The sequence below is a fragment of the Rissa tridactyla genome, chromosome 6 (genome assembly GCF_028500815.1).
Source record: "Rissa tridactyla isolate bRisTri1 chromosome 6, bRisTri1.patW.cur.20221130, whole genome shotgun sequence".
NCBI classification, from domain to species: Eukaryota; Metazoa; Chordata; class Aves; order Charadriiformes; family Laridae; genus Rissa; species Rissa tridactyla.
Window position 1 is genome coordinate 39,797,731 of NC_071471.1, and position 23,603 is coordinate 39,821,333.

At 36.7% G+C, this 23,603-nt stretch overlaps 1 protein-coding gene across 5 annotated transcripts in view; it reads right to left on the minus strand.

Moving 5' to 3' along the window:
- Window positions 1-393: 393 nt before the first annotated feature.
- The window catches only part of CABCOCO1 (ciliary associated calcium binding coiled-coil 1), a 133,407-nt gene continuing 110,197 nt past the window's right edge, over window positions 394-23,603 (minus strand). For 4 of the 5 annotated variants that reach the window (XM_054207039.1, XM_054207041.1, XM_054207042.1 and 1 more), the window contains 3 exons: window positions 4,291-4,413; window positions 3,731-3,877; window positions 394-1,020 (listed from right to left, as the gene is read on the minus strand). In XM_054207039.1, the coding sequence (XP_054063014.1) occupies window positions 943-1,020; window positions 3,731-3,877; window positions 4,291-4,413 (348 nt within the window). In that variant the 3' untranslated portion in view covers window positions 394-942. The remainder of the gene's footprint in view (window positions 1,021-3,730; window positions 3,878-4,290; window positions 4,414-23,603) is intronic. The other variant, XM_054207044.1, reaches the window with a different exon arrangement.

Below are 23,603 nucleotides of genomic sequence, written 5' to 3' on the forward strand. Positions count from 1 at the left end.
TGGGAAACAAATCTGAAGTCATAATGAATAAAACATTCTATTTCTCAAATATTCCACTAAACATGTAATTCAATCCAGCCTTTACGCTTGAAAGCATGACTTGCATTCAACATGCTTTCTAGGGCACAGAGTTCTGTAACACAACAATTAGCACAGGCTACGATTTTGAAACATAGATGTTAAACCAGTTCTTCTGAGGTCATTTATTTGGTCGGATTCCTTTTGACTTTGAAACGTTCCTATAACCTCTGACAAAATATGGAAACATTCTCAGATGAAAGGTTACGTGCATTCCAGAAAAATTTCCACTGAAATCAAAAGGAACTCTTCTTGAGAACACTCTAAAAGTGCAAGCTCTTAATTTATGTGCTTTTAATATGGTGAAAATAAAGAAGCATAAGGTATGAAATTTGTTTTAAAGCTTAGGAAACAATTTAAAATGAAATAACATACATATGATTAATGAATAACTACACTGAAATGTGTGTAATTAAATGTTAATTAAATTCTCTCTTCATTATATCTGCAGTGCCTCAAAATTATGTTTCTCCCTATGTACTCTCCTAGCAAAATTACCTGAAAAAAGCCATAGGTGTAAAGTAGAATCTGTTAAATATTTCACAACTGGAAAAAGAAAAGAGAATGAAACTACAGCAATTTTTTTTAAATTGAGATTTCTATTCAGAAATAAACTGAACTTCAACATGTTTTAATTACGTATCCTTCTGTTTATAATCTTCTACTTAAGTCTAAACTAAATAATGACACTGGCAGAAGACAGTAAATTTGAGGAACTGGGATGAACTATTTCTAGGTAAATGTTAACAGAACCATTTTCCTTTACACAAAAATAATTACGTTCAGGCAGGGAGCCAGTCTTCTGTGCACGCCATCCCCTACTGTCCAATTTCTGTAAAATTCAACATCACCTTTCTTATCTGTCTATTTAGGACTTTTTAATTTTTCCGTTCTCAAAGTATAAGCTTCTTCTTGCATTTGCAGCTTTTCATTTATCTCTGCCTGGAAAGAAAATCAGAAGAAAAAAGTGGTTATGATGGAGCTATCTTAGGCTGCACATTGTCTTTGTGGTTTTGACACACTGTAGTGCAGTAAGACAGACATTATCCTACACACCTTCCTGTTTTGCAGACATAATGGTGTTTCAGCCTGTACTTACGTGATAACACTTTATCGTATTACTGTGCACAATCCCGATGTATGGTATGGCTGCCATGAACAGGAAGTGATCTTGGACAGCCATTTTTCATGTGACCTTGTCTTGGGAGATAGGCTAATTTGCCTGTATTCTCAGACAGCCTTTACCAATAAACACCAAATCAGAAAAATTGCTTTGGGATTTGGTTGTTGCCACTGTTTTCCTTTGCTGCAGATGTTCTCTAGTGTAGTACGTTTTATTGAAACACTGCTGAAATTAGAAAGCATTACTGAAAATGAACAATAAAAACCCATATTTCTGTGATGTTGCTTGTCTTTCTTAATTACAAACACAATTATGAATGTGTATCTCATTCTGGAAATCCAGACTGCTGTAGACATGGAGCCTTTCATTTGCAAAGTAACATTTGTGGGGAAGGTACAAGGGTTGTGACATGTTTTAGTGAAATCTTTGGCAGTGATGATGTGTAGCAATCGTTAATTTTATAGTATTTGGCAATGTAGGATCACTGGAGAAAAGGCCACAAATAGTGGGGGTTATGGGGAATTTATCTATATTTCTCAATATCAGCATTCATCATGGCAAAAACACGTGAGAAACAGAAGGAGTACAATGACAGTCTTTCCGAAAGTCGCAAAGTTTTGGTCAAATAACTGGAACGGGTGCAAAGATCCTTTACAGACTCCACATAAACTGATCCAAAACTTGGAGGTACATTCTTAATGGACTTTACGTAATTTTGATAAAGTGAATGGATTTGGCCCACAAAAGCTTGCAGTAACTTGCCGTTTTAGGAACTTTTTGGCTTGCCAGTCCTAGAAATCCCTACTAGTGCTATACTGCAACCTACCAATGGATAACCCCAGCTAAAACCTTTTTGAAGTTCTCAGTAGCTCAGATTAGCATCAAAAAGCTGGAATTTCTATCCCAACTTTGTATCTGTAGAGATGGCCTTCACCATATTCAATCCATCCTCAAGTATCAACAAATATGTCTCTCCCTTTACATTATATATACACTTAGCTGCTTTGCTGTGGAACACTGATCCTCCAGGCTAATCCCCTCTCAGCCACCCCAGCTGCCTTTTCTTTTCCAGTTTTTATATCCCTCTGTCTCTGATTCTACCTTCAGTGGAAATCAGCTGCCACCATACTCACTACGGCTGCTGTTGAGATCACTGAGCGTCAGCACTGTGACTTCAGACTAAAAGTTATTTTCTAGACTCAACTACAGCAAGACACACCTCATGTCCCCTGGAGATGTAGTGCAGATTGTGAAGTCACAGTTCACTCATAACAACAAAATGGTATGAGTTTGACCATGTATCAGGTAAAAATCTAATGATAAGATTAACTCAGAAGTCAACAAACCGAGAAGTCAGGTGATACATTGGTAAAGGACTTTTAAAAACTAAAAGGAAATTATTTCCTGTGATATAACCAGAGTTGCAAAGGAAGAAGAAATGGCATTTTTCTAATCTGTGCAGTTTCTGTAAAGAAAAAAAGCTCTTAGCACTACTTCTAATGAAATCAAGTCAAGTGAAAACCACGCATTTCATTTTTCTTGTAGGTGGAGACAGGACTAAGACAACATAGGCCAGGTTCCCTCCTGTTTCTAAAGATGTGTTGAAATGGAATATGAAATCAAATAGGTAGATCTAATGACAGCATCATTATTCCAATTTATATTCCCCATTCATACATAATACATGTAAAGCAATTTATCAATATCACACTATTTTCAGACAATATAAGATATTTAATAAACCGTGGCTTGGTCAGCAGCGTCCAATGTGCTGCACCAAAAGTTTAAAGCGTCTAATGCCACCTGGTTGTGGCAAAGAGGACGAAATTCCACCAGTTCCTGGGTGGAACTGAGTTCTAGCTGGTTTGCTTTCAATAATTGCACATGCTTGAGGGAGCAGTTTATGAAATAACAATGATCTACTCCACTGGTTTTCCACGTGTTTCAATTTGTAGGCCTCCCTGTAGAGAAGCAGATCACCCTACAACAAATTTAAGTCCACTGACAATAGTGTCCTTCCCTTTCATGAGCCCCATAGGAAGAACTCATGGACTCCTCAGAATCTGCAGACCACATACTGAAACCTCATCTGTTCCTATATGCACCTACCAAATGAAGTCCAGAATTGGCATAAATGTGTTATTTCTCACACAGATTGAAGGATGTGTAACATAGATGTAACTAACAATTTCCGTTTAAGCACACATTGCATATACTCCATCACAGCAGCTAATCCTGAAGCCCCAAAAAGGGATTTTATCACTGACATCACTGAGAGCAGGATTCGGCCCATGTTTCTTAACACATAGTAATGCTGAAGATATATGTTGTTATATTACTGAATATTTTTTATCTTATCACATGTAAGCTGACTAAACTAGGAGTTATTTATAGAGGCTAATTCACATTTTTACAGCATATGGATGTGCTTTTTGCCAGCTTTAGTATGAATACAGTCTATATTCATTAAGGCTGAGCTAGCTAATTAACCATAGACAGAATTAGTGAACAACATTCTAGTAATAGTACCTCAAGGTTGACAATAATTTCATTTGGGATTTCACCCACTGTGGACTTCTGATCTTCATCAGTGACATCAGCCACAGCATCTGCCTCGAAGGACTCTACCTCTGGACAAGGCTCTTCCAGGTAACCTTCCAGGTCTTGATCAGACCCCTAGCAGCAACCAACCACAGGAAATACGTGAGTGAGACTATCTTCCTGCTCTCTAGAAGACCAAACAGCATCAGCCCAAAGACATGTAACAATACATGAAGCCTGCTTTTGAGAACTGCTCTGACAGAGACTGTCAGCGTCTCTCTTTCACTGCCCAGGCCAGGCAGATCCTGAGGTTATGAAGTCGTGTGGGGAGAGAGCCCAGAGGGGCTGACTCAAATATCCTCTATTGACTGATTAACGCGTTAAAAGCAACTTCGTTTTATCTTGGAAGAGAATGCATGCTATATTCTGGGGAATAAATGTTATTAGTGCCAGGCTCCAATGAGAATAAATGAGAGGAGAGTCATAGAAAAGCACCTTTTTAAAAAAAAAAAAAAAAAAAAAGAAAAAGAAGGAAAAAACCTCCATACCTTAGATTCTGTCTCTGCGGTTGCTGGTGATATTATGAACGATGAATAAATATCCGAAGGTATGCCTTCTTCCAGCAGAGCAGGGAATGGGGGAACTGCAGGTGGGGCAAGTTCAATCACATACTGGCAGTATTAAAAAAAAAAAAAGAAAAAAGAAAAAAAAAAGAAAAAAAGTAATTCAGGTTTAATTATTGCTCAGAGGTTCATTGCAGATTTTTTAAAATGGAATGAAATGGCTGGCAAACAACAAAAAACAATACCTTTTTTGTTACTATCCAGGTGCTCAGAATGGGAAAATATACTGAAAATTATTATAGATCAGCTTTGATTTCTAGCTGCATCTCAAGGGACCCTCTTTATAATACTTGGAAAGAACAGATGATTTTTGTCATTTCATAACACTACAGCTTCTTACTCATGTGGATAATTAAGTTTAGAAAACACAGAGCTTGGGTAACATGCAGTCTTCCCAACGCAAATTTGTCACTTCTGAACAGGGATCTTGTTGCATTTTGGAATTAAAGGGCCCAGCTGACCACCAGGGTATTCTTTCAAAGGAATCTGCTGGAGTAAAGTTGTAGTGACACTGCATCAAATAAGGCCCTAAGAAAAATATTTTAATATGTGACTGTAATTTAAGAATTGCTAATAGTCCAAGTTTTGCTGCTTCATCAACTTGCTCCCATTTCTCTTTCCTGTGAACACGGGAACCTCACTGCTATTCTGCTGGCGTGTGAACTGTGGCTCCAGGAGTGCTCTGTCAAGGAAATGGTTTTTCCCCCCCTGGAGTAGCTGGATGCAGCACTCAGTCCTTCCTCAGGCTCTGGCGGGCGATGCAGAAGGCGGCCCTGCGTCCTCTAAAGGGACAAGGGTTTGTGTTGGTTTTTTTTTTTAAAAATGGATGACAGAACATACATGCCAAATAGGGCGACGAAAGGCATTTTTGAAGGAGCGGGGAAACAGTATAATACTAAAATGATATGTTTGGGCCCTCTACAATGGGAAGAGCCCACTGAGAATACCAGGCAGATGTTCCAGTTCTGAGTCAGCTATTACAAACATGATTTTGCTTGGATGGTGTAAGTCAACTACATTAATTCACATCAGGGTAATTGCAGCTCCCATAAATTAATTTCCTCATACCTTTGAAATCATAGTGAAGTTGATATTTGGTTTATCTAGTTACTTGCTACTGTTAAACATGCTGAAAATATTAAAGGTTCTGGACAGTTGCAAAAGTGATAGCAAAAATTGAAAATAGACAGTGGAACCTAGCCATTGTTCTTTATTGTATTAAAAATTCCTTTTGTGGTCCTAAAAGCTTTTCAGAAGTTATGTTTGGACACTTTCATTGTCTTCAAGATTGTCAGAAAGTTTAGGTTTTGCATCAAAATTAAAAAGCCTTATGTTGAGCTAAACGTTATTCTTTCTAAAATAAAAAGCTTTGCTTTCTAATTGTATTTTTTTTAAACTAGAGGTATTTTGATTTAACAAGTATTTCCATGTTTTCTGATTTCTCACCTTATATTTTCTTATTAAAAATATTAGTTGAATTGGATGAGAATTCAAAATTACTTTCCGCTTCTTTAAAATAATGTTTTTTGGTTAGTTAATTAACTATTCACTCTAAATATTTTCTTTATCTAGATTAAATCATTATTCCATTTATTTCCTCCAGTCCAAATTTTAAAAAAATGAAATAATGTAAAAAACTAGACTGGGTTTTTAAAAATCAATTCCTGGCTGATCAAATACATTTTTGTAGCATGGATAACATTTTCAGAGGTTCTGTTTTAGAATAATATTTTTACTTCACTGCGTCCTTTTAAAGAGAGCCATTCTTTACTCATCTGTTCTGTGTCTAATAATAACCCTTGGATCATTAAGAAATAACTAAATTACAGCAGAACTAGTCTCTTTAATGAGCCATAATAGTCTCAACATTTAGCCAAAAGTTTTTTAAAAGACTGGGAAACTTCAATGCAGAATATGAAGTATTTTGTTTAGTAATAATAAGTTTATGAGCAGTATTACAGTTTACAGCCAAAATATAGTGACCTAAAAATGCCATTCTGCATTGCTCCTTCCTATACATTGTGTCCTTAACAAGTCCAGGGGAAAATTAGAACGAATGAATTGTGGTGAGAGCCCGAAGCCAACAAACGTATTTAAATGAATCCTTCTGATGCAATACTTTCCTTTAAAAAATACAATTAAGTCTTTGTATTTCCTTTGAACAAAACCTCATGTTTAATAGCACCAATGGCTCTGTAGTAAAATCTATTTAAAAACAGAGAAGGAGACATAGTAAGTTTCATACAGTTACGGTTAGCTTTAAAAAACGTTGCTAATTTCTGAAGTCTGAGTAAATTTACGGTGAATTACTTCCACTGACCTACATTAAAAAAATCATCCTCCTTTTTTAATTCCTGAAGATTTGTCATTATGTGAGTATTATTCACTATGACAAAGACGTATTACTCAAACTGTCCTCTTGAATCAATATAACTATCGAAATGTGAGAAACAGTTTGGCAGGATGATAATGCCTTAAAATTAATTGGCAATATTTGCCTGCACATTGCGGTCCAAGGGGTGCGTGCGAATTCAAAAATAAAGCAACCGTAAGGCAGTTGCACAAATGTAGAGGGCATATCAGTGGCAGCTACAGATAAAAGGATGCTCCGAAAGAGACTGGAGGGAACAGAAATTACATGCAATATTCTTACTAATCCCTAGGTGTGGTGGGGTGCCAAAAGCCCACTTGAATCTGGACAAGTTAGAGCAGGCTAGAGGCTGCTCTAACATTCAGCAGAGGTTAATGCGGGAAATATCATACAGCGTCACCTTTACTTTCCCACCCCAGTCACACCAAGCCCCGGCGTAGGCACAGCCGAGGACTGTAGCTGGAGTTCAGGCGCTGCTCACAATGTACAGCCCCATGCCACAATTTTTCTCTGGAATTCTTTCCAGGAAAAGGGTGCATAAAGAGAGGTAAATATAGAAAGTGTCATGTTGTTCTGTACGTAAACCCACATACTTTTCTCGTTGTTGAGAGCCAGCAAATTACCTTTTTACAAATGTAGGCAGAGCAAAGACAATAAAATAGTATACAGGAAAATTTCTAAAACAGAATAATGGCAGGAAAGAAGATTGGTAAAACGTTCTAATAAATGAGTTCCACAGATGTGGTAGTTATTATAAAATTAGCTTTGCATAACTTACCAATATACCGTTACATTTTCCCCCAGATGTTATCTGTTACTTAAATTAATTTTGCTTAAGTTACTATTATTGCAGATTTTATCCACACAGTATTTTATTATTTAAGTTTCTGTGGCATAAAACAAGCCCCGGCTGATAGCATTACTTTTAATAATATATGTAAGAGGTTTTAGTATTATACAAATGGCTGCTGGGTATATCTTAATAGTCATAGCACAGAACGTCTGCTCTCAAAATATTATGTAGATTAAAACCAGCTATTTACTTACACTCTAATTCAAGTCATTGGAAAGGTTTGCAGTATTTATGTATGTGGTATGAAGGCAAACAATCTACTCAGGGAATAAATATCAGAGTTTGGAAATTAGCAAAGCTAAGGTCAAGGTCAGTTTGGATTTACTAACATACTTGCTGAAAATTAGAATTTATAGTTTATGCCTAGCTATTTCACAAATGAGAAAAGTGACTGAGGGAGTGGTGTATTTGCCTCTTTGATACAAGGCCTCTGTATCATAGAAATATTTTAAAACCACCTTTTCAGCTTAATATTAACTGAAATTCTGTACTCTTCTCCACAGAGCCTTAACATAAATTCCCTTTAGCTAATCTTACCAAACACAGGAAAATAATTATTTATAAGGATTGGAAAAAATCAGTAGGGACCCTTTATAAAGCCTTGTAACATCTTTCAAGGCCTTTCAATGGATATGGATTTGATTTTATATGAATGATAAATGCATTTTAAAAGGGTGGTTTTTGTGTGTTATTCTCCATATTCCTATCATCTCTGTAGTTTCTAATTGTATGCCATAGGACCTTATGCTACCAGAGACCTGCACAGACTTCTCTCTTACATATGATCATATGTGAGATTTGCTATGAACCAAAATATTTAATACAGGATTTACATTAGTTTGCCATTCATGCTAAGCATGCCCAGCTACACACCTACAAATGCGCTGAATTTCAGCTGCTGGAATAAAAGGCATTTACAAGATATGGTTTGTTAGCTGCCTGTATTTCATGTGGTTGAATTTGAATGAATAACTAATGGACAGAGATGCACTGTCTCACACTGACTCAAACCAGCCCGCCTTTGTTTTTTTTCCCCCTCTTTAACCTGCCAGCATACACAAACACAACAAATCCACCCTACTTGCCTTCTGAGGCATCGCCCACCAGTGTTCTCACAGGTGAGGAGGTTTCTGGGAGGCTGCTGATAGCCCTACAAATACATTTGCCATCCTATTTTGCAGCAGTGCTATACACAAGGTCTGAAGGATACTATGAAGCACTCAAAAACTTAATCCACATGTATGATCTGTGCGGTGTGACTGAGATGGCAGAGCTTCCTTCTGAACTCCTTCACTGTACACGTTTGTATTAATATTTAAAGTAGAAATAAGATCAATGTGGGACTAAACTTGGCCTCTGAAGTATGTTCCCCGGTTGCTAGTGATGCACATGGAAATTCTGTGTGCATGTTCCTGGGCAGGAGTTTTCAAACCACTATTCCTTAAATGAGACAAAAGTTCAGTAAGTCAGAGGTATACTTTATGCTCTTTTTCCTGCATTTCAGAATTCAAGTTAATACGTTTTAAAGATACTTTTCCATGTTTCTGAGCTGAGATGAGAATCAACTTTGTTGACAATACATCAGTAATTAATCTAGTCCAAAATAGCTATCTGAAGCAATTTGGTGCCTACATTGACAAAACAGGATCTACTCCTCCCCCCAGGAAGCTGTAAATCAGTCAGTGACATCTGGCCTCAAGGACATCAGAGTCATCTGAAATGTGGTAATTTATATTAATGAACATCAATATTAATTTTTAAATAAAAAGAATTTGCCACTGCCATTATGTTTACATAAGGAATATTATTTATAGCTTGTGTTCCTCCTTTCCTACATTTTGCCCATAAATTATTGTAAGGAAACACGCTGTCACAGTTATAAATATTTTTCCTTGGAGTTAAAGCTTTTACATATCCTCTTACTGTTTTCAGTAACTATATGAGGGCAACGACCAGGATTTTCTTGCTACTCCAGGAACTGCTGCCAATTTTAATGCTCGACTGAGTAGAAAAGGGTGCTTCTACAAAAACAACCAAAGCCTTCCTCTCTAGAGATATCTTAATGCAGAATGCCTTTAATACCTAGATGCTGTAAGAATATCCTAACATACCAGAAAAAAAATAATACTGATTTTACTGGGCTGCAATCATCTACTTCTGCTTTTACCAAGCTTCCAATTATTACTGCCAATTCACAGATTATTTAGAAAGACAAAATAAGAGTCGTCCAAAAAAAAAAAAATCCCCAGTTGGCTTTCATGCTGAGGACACATCTCTAAATGATTCACCTTGGAATGGTCACTCTAAATTCACATTGTGTTTAGCATTGCCAAATCTCCTAGAGTTATGGGATTACAAGAGAATCTCAGCTTTCATTTAAAAATAAAGTTAGTGTCTAGCTCTTATGGTTGCAGAGGAAAGACTGAAAACAAATCTTGAAAGCTCAAAAGCTAGACTGCAAGCAAAAGGAACCAAACAACAATTCTTTTTAAGCACATCTCATGATTTTTTGGGATCTGTCTCACCATTTTAAAATGCTTGAGGTTAAAAAAATCCTTTTAAAAACAATGCATACAGATTTTGAGGAGGGATGAGGATTTATTTTTAGTACCTGAAAGTGTGACTCTTGCATGTCAGGACTCTTCAAAGTGCCATCCCCCCTTTCCACTTCAAGGGCACCCATCAAACAAGCAAAGAGAAGGCAGGTCCTAATCTGGCTGTACAGTTATACTCAACAGGGATCTAATGCCATTTAAAAAAAATGAAAGTAATCAAGAGTCTTTCCCATAGCAACCACCTTGCTGGATCTACAAATATTTAAAAAAAAGTAAGTTTATTTTTACTACTCATGTGATCACATTAGAAAACCATGAAAGTATGTTCTGTTGAGCCCAACGCACAACAGGCAGTCTAATACATTGGAGGCATATGCCTTATCAGGCCAGAGCTTTACATTTCCTTGTGCATCCCTTTTTCCAAATCATTTGATTAGGAAAAATCTGAAGTGAATGCTAAAAACATTATGATAGAAGTATGACAGTATATTTGGCCAGGTGCATTTTGATACCTCTTTCTGAGAGGAGGCTTCATACATTTTATAAGGACTTGCCGCAGTCTTATACACGGAGAAAAATTTGCATGAGAGCATGTGCCTTTGGCAACAAAGTGGCCTATAAGAATTAAATTGCTTAGAGGGATGGTATTCATCACACCTGCTTTAGGGCCTTTGTCAACCCCCTAAACCCCTCCTTGCAGTAAGTGCAAAGATGACTGTATCTCCTGAGGGAAAGTCAGAGCAACCAAGACAAATTAAGTACTTAACAATTGCTTAATATACCTGCCTTGGTCCACAGCAAGCACAGGCTGTTACCTCTCCCACTGAGCTCCCATTTTGCTCCCATGAGCATAAAATGCTAATGTAGACATGCCTATCTCCAGCATGTATGTCTATCTCTGGCATGTCTCACACTGTGTACATGCTAGTTAGAGCAGGCGTGTGTAGGGAGCTGTGTGTTACCCCCACCGGATTTCTCTTCGTTCATTAAGCATAGTTGTTAGGCTTTATGTAAACATTGAGTACAATATACGTGAAAGAAAGGCACTAAGAAGATTCCCAAAAAACTAGGAAAACTTTGAAAGAAACCTTTGAAACAAAAAGGGTTCAAGGAGTGATTGGGAGCTGCTGCTGAGAAAATCTGAGAGCAGAAAAAGATTTTTTTTGCCATTGATACAGTAATGTATAACCACTGCCTCAAGCTGGAGAGAGGTCCCACCTCCTGCCTTTGTCCGCTGCCACTCTTGGACAGCCTTCCCTTCCTATCCATTCCCTCCAAAACTAGAATTTTCGCCATGCAAGACTGGTCATGGACAAGTCCCTCACACAACTGCCCCAGACCCGTACATTCCTGCACCACCAATTGACAAAGCAAGAAGCTCTCTCCGAACTCCTCTCAGTCATCAGGTGCATTAGATGCAAATAGGCTTGTCTATATTGATTCACCCCTAGCTGACGCTACAGAAAAAGCTGCTCTAACATTTAAAAGGTTACATTAAAAACAAACCAAAACAAAAACCCAACAACCCAAAGAGTATTGATTCTGAGCTAAGAGGAAAAAAAAAATTGCTCACACAATTTAAAAACTACAATATAGATTTTTTTTTTTTAAAATATGCTACATTAGAAAAATTTTCAGGATGTACAGTCACATAAAAATGGGGAACTTGCATTCTTTGTTATTAGACCTAAAACATAAAGTCTTTACTTGACTGTGTAAGTTTCTGTTAAAACAACAATTTGTCCTGTGGACTGTAAATTCAATTACTGTTTTTATTGGAATCACATTTTGCTTTGGAAACAATCATGCAGAAAAACAACCAGTAACTTAGACATCTTAAAAACATCTTAAAACAGGCATGGCTTTGAGAACAAATAAGTTATGGTAATTCTTCCACTGTGAACTGCAATGTTTTTTAAATCCATTTCCATATTTTTAATTAACACCTAGTTCAAAAAAAAAATCTTACTGTAGGTCATTTTAATCACAAATGGGAAAACAAATTTACTTTATCAGAAAATTGACTCGACACTATTTTAGGGACTTATTTTTCATGTTTTTATCATCAAAATTAAGTTATTAACATACATTTTCCAATTTGGGAATGCAGAAGTAAGGCAATTTTTTCTCTCAAATTTCAGAGTTACAGTTTTCAGTCACCTCTCTATGTGAAACTAGTCTATTTTTGCACCAGAATATTTGATCAGTACCCACAAAACCCCACAGAAGTCTAAAATATCAGTCCTTCTTTACAATTGCGTTTCCATATAGCTTGAATCTGCAGTATTCTAACCATAGTCTGTTAGTCAAAAGAAACTACCACTTCCTTATATCACACTTGACTTTCATATCCCATTGTAAACAGCCTCTCCTTATTACAGTACATGTTCATAAATCTGTTTATACTGGATCTCAGTTTGAATGCTGGGGTTGGTTTTAACTCTCTCTTATAATACTGTCATTCACATTAAATAAAAATGCAGTTGTGGATAGGGGCAGGGTTGGTCTGATGAACGCAGGAGTTAAACAAAGCTTTGTTTCAGCATAGCTTGGCTTGGTGGGTGATGCGAAATCTAATAATTTCCTCTTGGTAAACTGCCAAAGCCAACCACACCTCGAATGAGGTGAGGTTGTTTTTGAGACGGTAACATCTCCTTACAGATTATCTCCTCCCACTTTGACTTGGAAGGTTTCTGAGAAGAAGAGTCATTTCCATTTCTGTTGGGGCATGAAATGGTTTCTGGTGAAAAAGTGCATAAATCTCATTCTGCTTTGACTTGTTAAGAAGCTCATAACAAACTGTAAAATCAAATGTGGATATTTCAAAATTTCTTTAAACAAAGGATGAGAAGAAACAAGCATTTCTACTGAATCATTTCTCCCCAAATAAAAAAAAAAAAACACAGAACCAAAAAACAAACCAACGCTCACTTCTTATACCTTATAAACTCTAAGTTAACTTCATCTTTTAAAAAACACACACAAGTAACGAAACCAACAAACATCTGACATTTGTTCAAAGGAGGTTTCCTCAATCATACAGAATTTTAACACAAGTCAGGACTAAGAGCAAATGCTTCAAACTTTGAAGTGAAAATCTTGAGTCGGCTATAGAATAAGTGAATATGAAGGGTACTGGGTTGAATTGTACGCTATAGGCTTTCCTCTCCTCCCCTTGTGTTTTGTTTTTTTGAGAAACTCTGTTCTACAAAAATAAGCAAAGACAATGTCATCACAAAGTTAGCACACAGTTTGCTGATGAGATAAAGACAACATGTCCATGATGGTCAGCTTTTGATGGAAAAAAATGAAGCAATGATGTCAAAGGGATTTATCTATTTATTCCTTTTAGCAGCACCTTTTCCCTGGCAGCTTTCCTAAATAGCAACATCATAACTACCTAGAGGGAGCGAACACCAAATAGCAGTGCCTTCTTTCTTAAGAATGCACAGCTATACCCAGAAACATGACATTGACTACTCTCAAGCTGCTGTCTTTAGATCTAACCCTCAGATGAAAACACCTATCAGGAACATCAAATGTGTCTGGACTGCCAAGCAGGGAAGTTGAGGAGAGGGTAGAAAAATCACTAATGGCTGGAAAGCTCAGCTGGCAATAGAGAGAAAGGTAGGGTGGATGGGGACACAGGAATTAAATTGGTCCTGTGGAAGGAAAGACTTATTCAGCAGCTGAGGGAAAAGCGTGGGTCAATGTGCAGAGGAAGAGAGCAGGAGCAATGGGAAGTAGCTTACAACAGAGTCAAACGCCTCGCATGCAGAGGAGAAGCAGCGTGGCTGAACAGATCTATCTCCATCACGCCGGTAGCAGAGTGCAATGCTGAACTGTAACAATTATTATTCTAGCCTCAGACTCCCCTTTGGCCCCAACTGCCAAGTATGCCAGACTGTATGAAGCAGCTGAATGTCCTGTGTGGCTCCAACAGAATCTCTTGTCACCAAACCAAGATTTTAACTTACTTCTCCAATACTTTCATAACCCGAAGACCATATCAAAGATGGCATTCTAAAGACTTCTGGAGGTGGGCCCTGTTTACTTCCTGAACTATGTCAGGCTATTTCCCTCCGATAATCCCTTGCTCCATCTAGACAAATCGTCACATATCCGAGGTCCTCCTGTCATATGATTCCTTATTTTGATTTTAACATTTGGCAGAATGTGTAGCAACTCTCACCATTGCCACTGGGTTTGTGCTTTTATGTTGGCCAGAAATATTCACCTATGCAGCGAAACATGTTCTTTCTCCAGCTGACACAATCCATATATATATGGATATAACTGTAACTGCTAATTGTTGTTTAAGCTTAGAAGGACTAAAAAAATCTGAAACAAAAAATGGCTTTTGAAAAAGGAATGATATCAAGAGTTGAAAAGAGAAAAGACCTTACTAAAGACCCTAAAGAGAAAAGACTTCACCAAATATAATAGACAAAGTTTCAGTATAGTCCCTCTGCACCCACTATCTTCACATTTACAGGACTGACTGGCTGGTTTAAGTGTTCTTTGCAGGTGTTAATTATATCATGTATACACCCTAATAAATCATACTGGATGCACAGCTCCGTGTGGAAGAAATAGAGCTGACAGGAGACACCTTTGAAAAACTCAGCCCCAAAACCAGAGACAGGATATTTCTCTGTGACAATAAGTAACTTAACAGATATATTTGTCTCAATGGTAGCTTAGTCTCAAAACAACATCCTCCATCAGAGAAAGATCTTAAGGTGCTCTTATAATACAAGCAATAGCCAATTTGAGCACTTCAACTATATTTTTTTACAGCCCTAAAATTACTAAAATTGTGAACTTTAAATAATTATATTTCAACCAGTGTTTTACTAGTTCTCTCCCTACCTTCTCTGATTTTAATTTTCTCACTTGTCAGCATCTCTTGGCAGTGAGAACAAGAAAGACCTCAAACCTTTTCTGATTGCTTTCCACGCAATCTGATTTCTATAAATTAGAAGTTGCTGATGGGGAAGCAGACAGCAGTACCCTTTGATCAAGATACACATCTTGATCTCTTTTATCATTTTTTAAAAAAACAATAATATTACAACAAAAAAAAAATCATCATACAAGCTTTTCGATCAAAGTGTGTCACTGTCTGCTTCCCAGTCAACATACTGCCAGTAAATTGGCAAGGTGCCCAGAAAGAGCAGGCAGCAGCTGGTGGGTTTGATTACCATCTGTATATCCACTAATGTATAAAATATTATGTCTCCATCTAGTGGGCAACTGCACTTCACAGGAAATTTGAAAATGGGTTGGAACCAACTTCCGCAGATGGCAGAAGGAGTTTTGCCAGACTTCCCATCAGCAGAACTGGGCTCTAAAGCTCTATCATACTGGAAATCTACCTAAAGCAAGAAAGGCACTGAAACCCCGCCAGTGGTTCCATTGCTGTGCTGGCACTTGGTCTTGAAATCATGTTTTCTCCAGAAGCATTCAAAAAATATCTGTTTCTGCGCTCTCCCAACAAACCGGCTCTTTCGAACACTCTACAGCACCCTGGAAGTCTTAATGGCCAATATATTTGACAATGTAAAAGAGATAAAAGGAAAAGGAAGGTGAAAGCAAGGATGCCATTAATGTCCAGGGCTTCTGAAATAAACAATAAGGAATGAGATAAATATGCCAAAACAATGTCTTCCTTTAAGAAGAATTAAATTATTAAAAGCATATTAAAGTGTTACTTTCCCCCCCTCAACTACCCGATGATAGGACATGCAAAATACTAAGTTAACTTTCTCATGCCATTTCAGATAACATCCTTGATTGATGTTGACTTGCAACAGGGGTAACACCAGATACGCAAATTTGTTTTTCAGAAAAGTGCCACGGAAATAGTCCTTGGGACACAGATTTTAGAATCCACATGGCCACTCAAATAAAGGAGAAACTGAGGCATGAGCCAGCTCTCTGAAAGCTCTCTCATGACAGACACAGAACAAAGAGTTATTAAAAGACAAATTCTACCACGTTCATTATACCATCCTCCCTTTCATCGATTACCGTCCTTTTTGACAACAACTCCGCTAGCAATGTACTGACTGGACATATTTTGTGCACAGCCGTCTAGTGTGAAAACTGCATCCTAATGAAGACCTATCAGTACAGCAAAATGAAATAAAGAACAATAACAAGATCATACTATTGATTTTTTCCATCCACATATGGGACTAGACCTAAATTCCCTTAGCTTGAGCAATCTGTTGAGATAACTCTCCAATATAGCATGATTGCGTTTCATTTAATGACTTCTCTGCATGCATGATAGGTCCTAAAATAGCTCTTCTTTTTCTGAGTATCTTTTAATAAAGTTGTTTAAGACGTATTTTGATTTGACATACCTAAACTGGTTACACTAAAGCATTTTGTACTTTTATCATGTACTCCATTGCATTAGAAGTAAGTTTATTATTCGACAAGTAATTCATTCAAAGGAACTTCAGTTTAGCAGCACCTAATAGACACAATCACTTAAGGTAGCACGCTGGCAAATTTCAGCTTTAAATCAGAAGCTGATCTGTCTTCATATAAAAAAAATAATAAATCAACCTACCAGAAGAAAGCATAATTTTAAAGAAAATCAGGCATGAGCACTTAAAAATTAAGTCAATACGTGCCAACAGCTTTTGTGCTAATTTATTATATTGCTTGTTTGTGCAGGAAGGGGATAAGATTTGTTTCAATCTAATCTAATTCTCTTTATTTCAGCAGAAACTACACGAATTAGAAATGAATGCTGTTCCCTCAACAATCTACTGTGATAGAAGCTTTATTTTTCAGGTCAGCACTCTTCGTTTTCGATTGCTCAATGGGAACGCCACAATGGCTAAAAAAAGGCGGCTCTGAAACATTAGGAAATAGAAACTGCTGACTACCTGGTGAAGGAATAATGATTTATAATATATGAATAGGGGCAATAATTGGATAGCAGGCTGTACTCAAAAAACCTTAATTCACAGATCTGACATCAGAAAGTCATAATCCATCGATCTAGCATCAGAATGATGGATTATGACTTTTTAAGAACATGTAGACATGTCAGCTTCATGAGCATTCCGGGAATCGTAGTCCAAATTGTTTTACTGAGGTCATTTGAACAATTTCAGCTTTTTTCAATAAAGCTGACGCACTAATATTTTGAAATATAAAAGTTCCATTGGATCTGGTTTTTTCTTTCAAACCCTAAAAATCCTCCAACCAAATAGTGTAGGTTACCATAACTTGTGATTGAAGAATTACTTTTTTTAAAAATTACTTCAAGTCTGTGTCATTTTCTTACAAAGATGAAAAGAATTTTAAATCCTAATTGATTTTTATGTCAAAAAAGTTTTATATTCAAATTTGGAGGTGAAAAAACCAAGGTGCAAAATGTGGGGTTAATTACCATGTTTTCTTTCAGGAAGAGCACTGACTTATACTATGCACGATTCCCCCTGGACTACTGCAAAAATATCTACATTTTGACCTCAGACTCCTTCCTTTTTTCGACCCTGATTTGGTTTTAAGCTGTCCCTGCCAAAAATAAACTTATGATTTAGATGGAATCTTTTATGAAAAGAAATAATACTCTGGCAATGTGTGAATACCTAGTGGTTGAAATCTATTTTTTATAAAGAAGCTTTTGTCGTATTAACTCAAAAAGACATCTAGCCTCTTCAATGAAATACTTGGAACTTCACCTTCCTCATAAAAACAAACATGGGCTAAGGCTATTGAATGAAAAAATCAGGAATGTTCCAGAGATCCTTTCATTGAGCATCACGTACTTATTTACAAGTAAACCACAATTTCATTCAAAAAATTCTATTACAAAATCCTCCAGTGGCATGTCCCCATTACAATTAAGTGAAGCCACCTTTAAATTAACATCTGCTACCTTAGATTAATTCAATGGCTCAGACAGGTAAGAGTTCTTCAAAAAAATGCTTTCTGCTCCAGACAACTGTTGAAAATAAAATCTCATGCTAAATATAAAATATGACTACATATTTCCAACATATACACATATTAAAACCATAAAAAACCTGTGACTAAAACCTCTTCCAAAGGTATAAAAACTTTAAGTATACAAGTAACAAGGGCAAAAGGGCAAAAGAAACAAACCAAACCAAGCCGGGGTTGCGTATCTCTATATTTTACCTGCAAACTCCTTTATATCTCCCCTTGTTTTGAAGGCTGAGTTTCTCTCTCCTTCACAGGTCTTTCTCACCTTATTTCCTTCTTACTCGTAAAATGTTTTTAAGAGAGCTTATGAAGCTTTTTCTTTTTTTTTTCACTTTTGTATATGTTCATAACTAAAGCCACTAAGGAAAGCAGAAGAAGCCATAGGGCTCGTTTACAATGGTTGAAAGAATTTATTCCACTAAAACCCATGTACATTCAGCAAAGGCATCCTGGGTCCAGTCTCAGCCCAGACTTCAAAACAAACCATGACAACAACAAGACCAAAGGAAGAGAAAAGACAGCTGTGGAACAGTACCCTTTAAAATCTCAATGGTTCATAGAACAAAAGGGAAAAATAACGCATTTTTTACAACAGTAGATATAAGCAATTTACTTCATTTTGACAACTAAATATGAAATGGCTAATAAAAAAAATCAGTGCTATGTTACACACACCCCTTCCTCTAAACACACCTAATCTTCTTTCTTAGAGGTCTCACATAAAGGGATCACATTACTGAAAAGCAACTACTTCTTTAAAAAAGCCTTCAACAACAATAACACCACACAACTGATCAAAAGAGAGAGTACCTCATTCGGTTAACTTCACTGGAGAATTAACATTGTCAGGCTGTAATTACTCACTTGGAAGGTATTTATGAGGGTACCATGACCAAGAGTTTTCTGCTTGTGATTTATATGCTTGAGATAATGACAAGTGGTCAGGATATCAGTTTTGCATCTTCTTTCAAAGAGCCTGTTGTGCAGTGCCCTAGCAGCGTCCAACCAGGTTCACTATTACTTCATCATCTTCTACCTGAATTTTCCTTGGATCCTTTCCGACCTAGTGTTTACCCAGCTAAACTCAATTAAGCTTATGACATCAAATGAAACCAAGTAGGGTGGCTACAATCTTTCTAACCTTTCCAGACTGAAGAATGAACACAACCCTTAGGACTGCACGCAGAAGGAGAGAGGAGCCTGGTAAACTGCGTACCTCCCGACTCTTCCTCTTTTTTGGACCTATGCATTAGTCTTACCTCTTTTCTTGTTATTAAACTGGTTATATCCTTTCCTTGTATCCACTGACACCACAAACTCATTTCATGTATATTATGAAGCAGCAGTCAGATGTTAACTTTCTGTCTTTAATGATGTGTGCTTGAACCAATGACCTTGAAGTGAAAGACTCTGTAGATCTTTAGCATTCCCTTGATGCTCCAGGCCCCTTTATTCATCTAGTTTATAAGCAAAACCTGTGTGCAAAAGGAATGCTTACTCACAATTACTATTATGATCGTTCTGCTGTGGCAGTACATTGCACTGAAAAAATATGAATTATAAAGTGCATGGGTTAGTAAAATTTAAATCAAGCAAATGTTTAATATTAAGCCATTTCATCTTTTTCCAAAGTTTGGCAAATTTATTACAAAGCACTGAAATTGCACTTCAAGCCCTAAGGCTTGCAGTGTTGGAGCCTGCCTGATTAATGTAATTAAAAGAATACATAACTCAAAATTTATTAAAAATTAAATATATGTGGCCTTATTGTTTACTTCCAACTGATAGCATGATTTCTAGCTAAAAATTCGCACTGCTTAATACCTGACAAGTTGTTAAAGCATATCCCCTTTCTCCTGCTGTGCATATGATTAAAAGAGCAGAGGTTAAACATGGCAATAAAAAAAATTGGGGAATTCTATTTTTGGTCACAGTGGTGTTCAGTTCCCCGTTCTCATTTTTACAATAAGCAGGTGCTGCTGAAGAGGTGGAAAGTGTCATGATAGGAGGGCATCAGGCTGGAAAATGCTTCCTTGGATAGAATCTTCCTCACTTCCATGGTCACTAAGTGTCTTGTATTGAAGCTTTTTATCTCAGCCAAGACCCAGCTTACAGGAGGAGCCAAGCTGAATGAATCAGATTACTAGACATATATAACTTGTGAGGCCTGATCCAGAGTAATGTTCAATGGGTGTAAAGCTGGCAAGTTTACGTGGCGCAAAAATACTCTCTTACACAGTCCTTGAGAGACATTTTCAAGTGCATGGCCACCAAATGCTTGCTAGCGTACTGAGGGATCCCAGAGGTCTAAGAGGCAGGTCTTATGTGATGGAAATCTAATTTTCTTCACTCTGAAACCAGAGTAAAAAAGCTTACTTTTTTGCAAACGTTGCCTGAGTATCTCCATTTTCTCCTGCAACAATTCTGCACTTTCCTTCAGCCAGCGGACTGATCAGCAGCCCCTCCCAGTACATGAGGTGGAAAACGAATGAAAAAATTAAAACAAGTTGGCAAATGTACCTATATATACATATTTCATGTTAGCACAGTTATGCTTTAGAAATTATGGCAACAGCAATAGAATTCTGCTGCTGTGATCACAGATAATCAAAGCAAGTGAAAAAAAAGCCAGTGCTGAAATATTTTCAAAGGTATGAAAGTCTTTACTGTTGTGTAATTTAGATTTACTTGCCATTACTTGAAATTTCTTTTCGTCTGTGTGATTAGAATTTAAATGCTCCCAAAGTATATTAACAAATATAATCCCTGTTAAATTGCAGAAATACCACAGCAACCTTCTCTTAATGTTGAAAATTAAGATCCTTAATTTACTATGGAAAATACAATATAAAATTAGTTAAAATATTTTGAATATAAAGTCTTACTTGGGAATGGTCCATAAGATGAACTTATACAGCCCTTTCTACTCTACTCATACATACACACACATCACAAAACTACAGCAGTATTTCATACAACTGTAAATATGGGAAGCTTGCATTTTTGCAAGAATATTCTTGAATTTAATAATTTTCAGTTTGAGGACAAACTTTGCTACCATTACATACCTTGGTAATGTAGTGTTCATTTTAGATACAATCCTAGTAGATCCCCTGAAATTACTTGGGGTACAGTGGATTGAAGATACCTGAATTGGATTGTAATTCCTAACTGGACACTCAAAATTTATACCTGACAGCAGTAGACATTAAAAGCCTTCTCATGGGTTATCCCACAATGAATTTGTCCAAAAGTCTACATCTCAACAATTTCTTTAATTTTCAAATTCAAGCTGCCATTGATGAGTAGAAACTACTGTTACCTGAAGACAGAGTTCAACAAAATATTAGCATCACATTGAAGTTTTTACGTAGCCCAAGTAAATTGGGTCTTAACAGGGAACAAGCTGAGAAGAGTCAATCTGACTACCGGGTAAAAAAGAAGCTGCTATACCCCCCTGCACCATTCAAATTTATCCCAAAGCAAAGTAATTTTTTTTGCAGGACAGAAGAAAAAGTAAGTGCTGAAGTTGTCCTTTAGTAGCAGCATACAAATTTTCCCAATTTATACAAGCAGCAAAAGCTTCAGGCAACCTTCTTGCTCTTTGAGAACAAGAAGCAAATGTACAAATCCTAGGCTATTTGTATGCTTTTGGTGTTTACTGTAGCATTGGGCAAGTTTAAGTGTACTCTTAATGAGAACCTTTATTTATTCCCCCTGCCATACTGATCTTACTCGACTTGACACACAGAATCCTGTAAGTGGCACAAATCTATAAAAATGGCCTTTTATACAACTGAATTCCACAGAGCAAGGTTTAGTTTTTAACAGTCATGCTACCTTTTCCTTACTCTTCATCCATTCTTCCACAATTAATTTGGCAGAAAGGGAAAAGGGAAAATAAAAATAAGAAATCAAATTCTGTATTTCCGTATAAGTTGGAGTTATTGATACCTATCTGATTAAGCAATTAATTTTGCTTCTAAAATTGGTAATACATTAACAGATAAGTGCTAATGAAGAAAGCAGGTTGTCTTTTTAATTGTATTTATTCACTACAAAGTGGAACAAGAACAATTCATGTTATAGTCTGCGAAGTGGTAAATGTAGCAATCGAGCACTGAAAAACTTTAGCGTCTAATTCCCAATTCCCAGAGCAACTCACAGTCCCCTGTTTAATATAGCATGTCCTGTTGGTCGTTTAATGTACAGTCTTTAAACTTTCCTGTTTCCTAAATAAGCTCCCTTACCGCAGACTTGTACATTTTATTCTGATGCATATGGTTTGCTGCTTATTAGTTTGTGTAATGTTCCTGCTGCTACGAAAGAAAAAAAAAAAAAATCCACAAGTTCTCATTTTATCTTGCACTTGTCAAATATTAAGATTCTCCTAGTCTGTCAGACTTCTAAGCTTGTCTAATGTCTGTCATTTATATCCAAAATTAATAAATTCTATCCATGCTGTATGATTTTTTCAGTTGCTCTGATTCTGATTATACACAATAATTTGTAATTTAAATTCACAAAAAATGTGCCAATGTAGCAATGTGTTTGCGTTGTCAGTTTTAAAGGCTTGGCCTTTATGACTGATACCAAAGCCCTGTTCTTTCCGCTCATTACAAAGTTCCAGTAATGCTTGGACTGACCAATTACTTCTGATAATTTGATTATGTACCCTCTTTCTTTTATTATTTACCCATTTAATTGAGGATTGATCAGAACAAAGAAAGACAATTAAATACACTGCAATAAAACCAGTATGAATAACAAGAGTAGGAACTGAAGTCAAGCCAGCAGTAGTTAGGAAACATGGAGATAATACTGAAATCCTGTCTTTAACTTCTCCTATTGTGTTTTGCTCTGCCAGGGTTGTAAAGAAAAAGATATTATTTTTACGTTCAGTAATTCAGAGAGATATATTTGCAAATGCAGCAAGGAGGGAGGGACAAAGGATAAAATCTCTGTCATGGTAAAACAAGTAATGTTTCGCTCCTTACTTCCATCTTGACAATTTCTTGATTTCTCAAACAAAATGTGATTATGAAACAGAAATGAATGGTTCAGTACTGAGTTACATACCAACATGCATGCAGCTACCAATAGACTCAAGCGGTCATTCTCAAAATAGACAGAAACTGAACGGTGTTTTTAGAAATCCCACTGGAGGGCACAGCAATGCACCACTGGTAGGACTTTTTTTACAAAAAATAAAATAAAAGGTCAGCAACCTAGCCTCTAGCCCTCAACTTTCTTTTAATCTAGGCCTGCAGGGACAACTGTAATGCTAAAATCTGAAAATAGTCTCCCACAGCAAGCATAAGTGAGGGTAAAACCTTTAAATACTTCATTTGAAATACAATCATTACAGGTAATTTAACATTTCTCCAAATGTAAATCTTCAACTACATCCTAACTCCTGAAAAATACAAAAAGCTGGCAAAGCATGTTCCTTAGAACAAAAGAAAATCATTAAGAGTCCTAGATG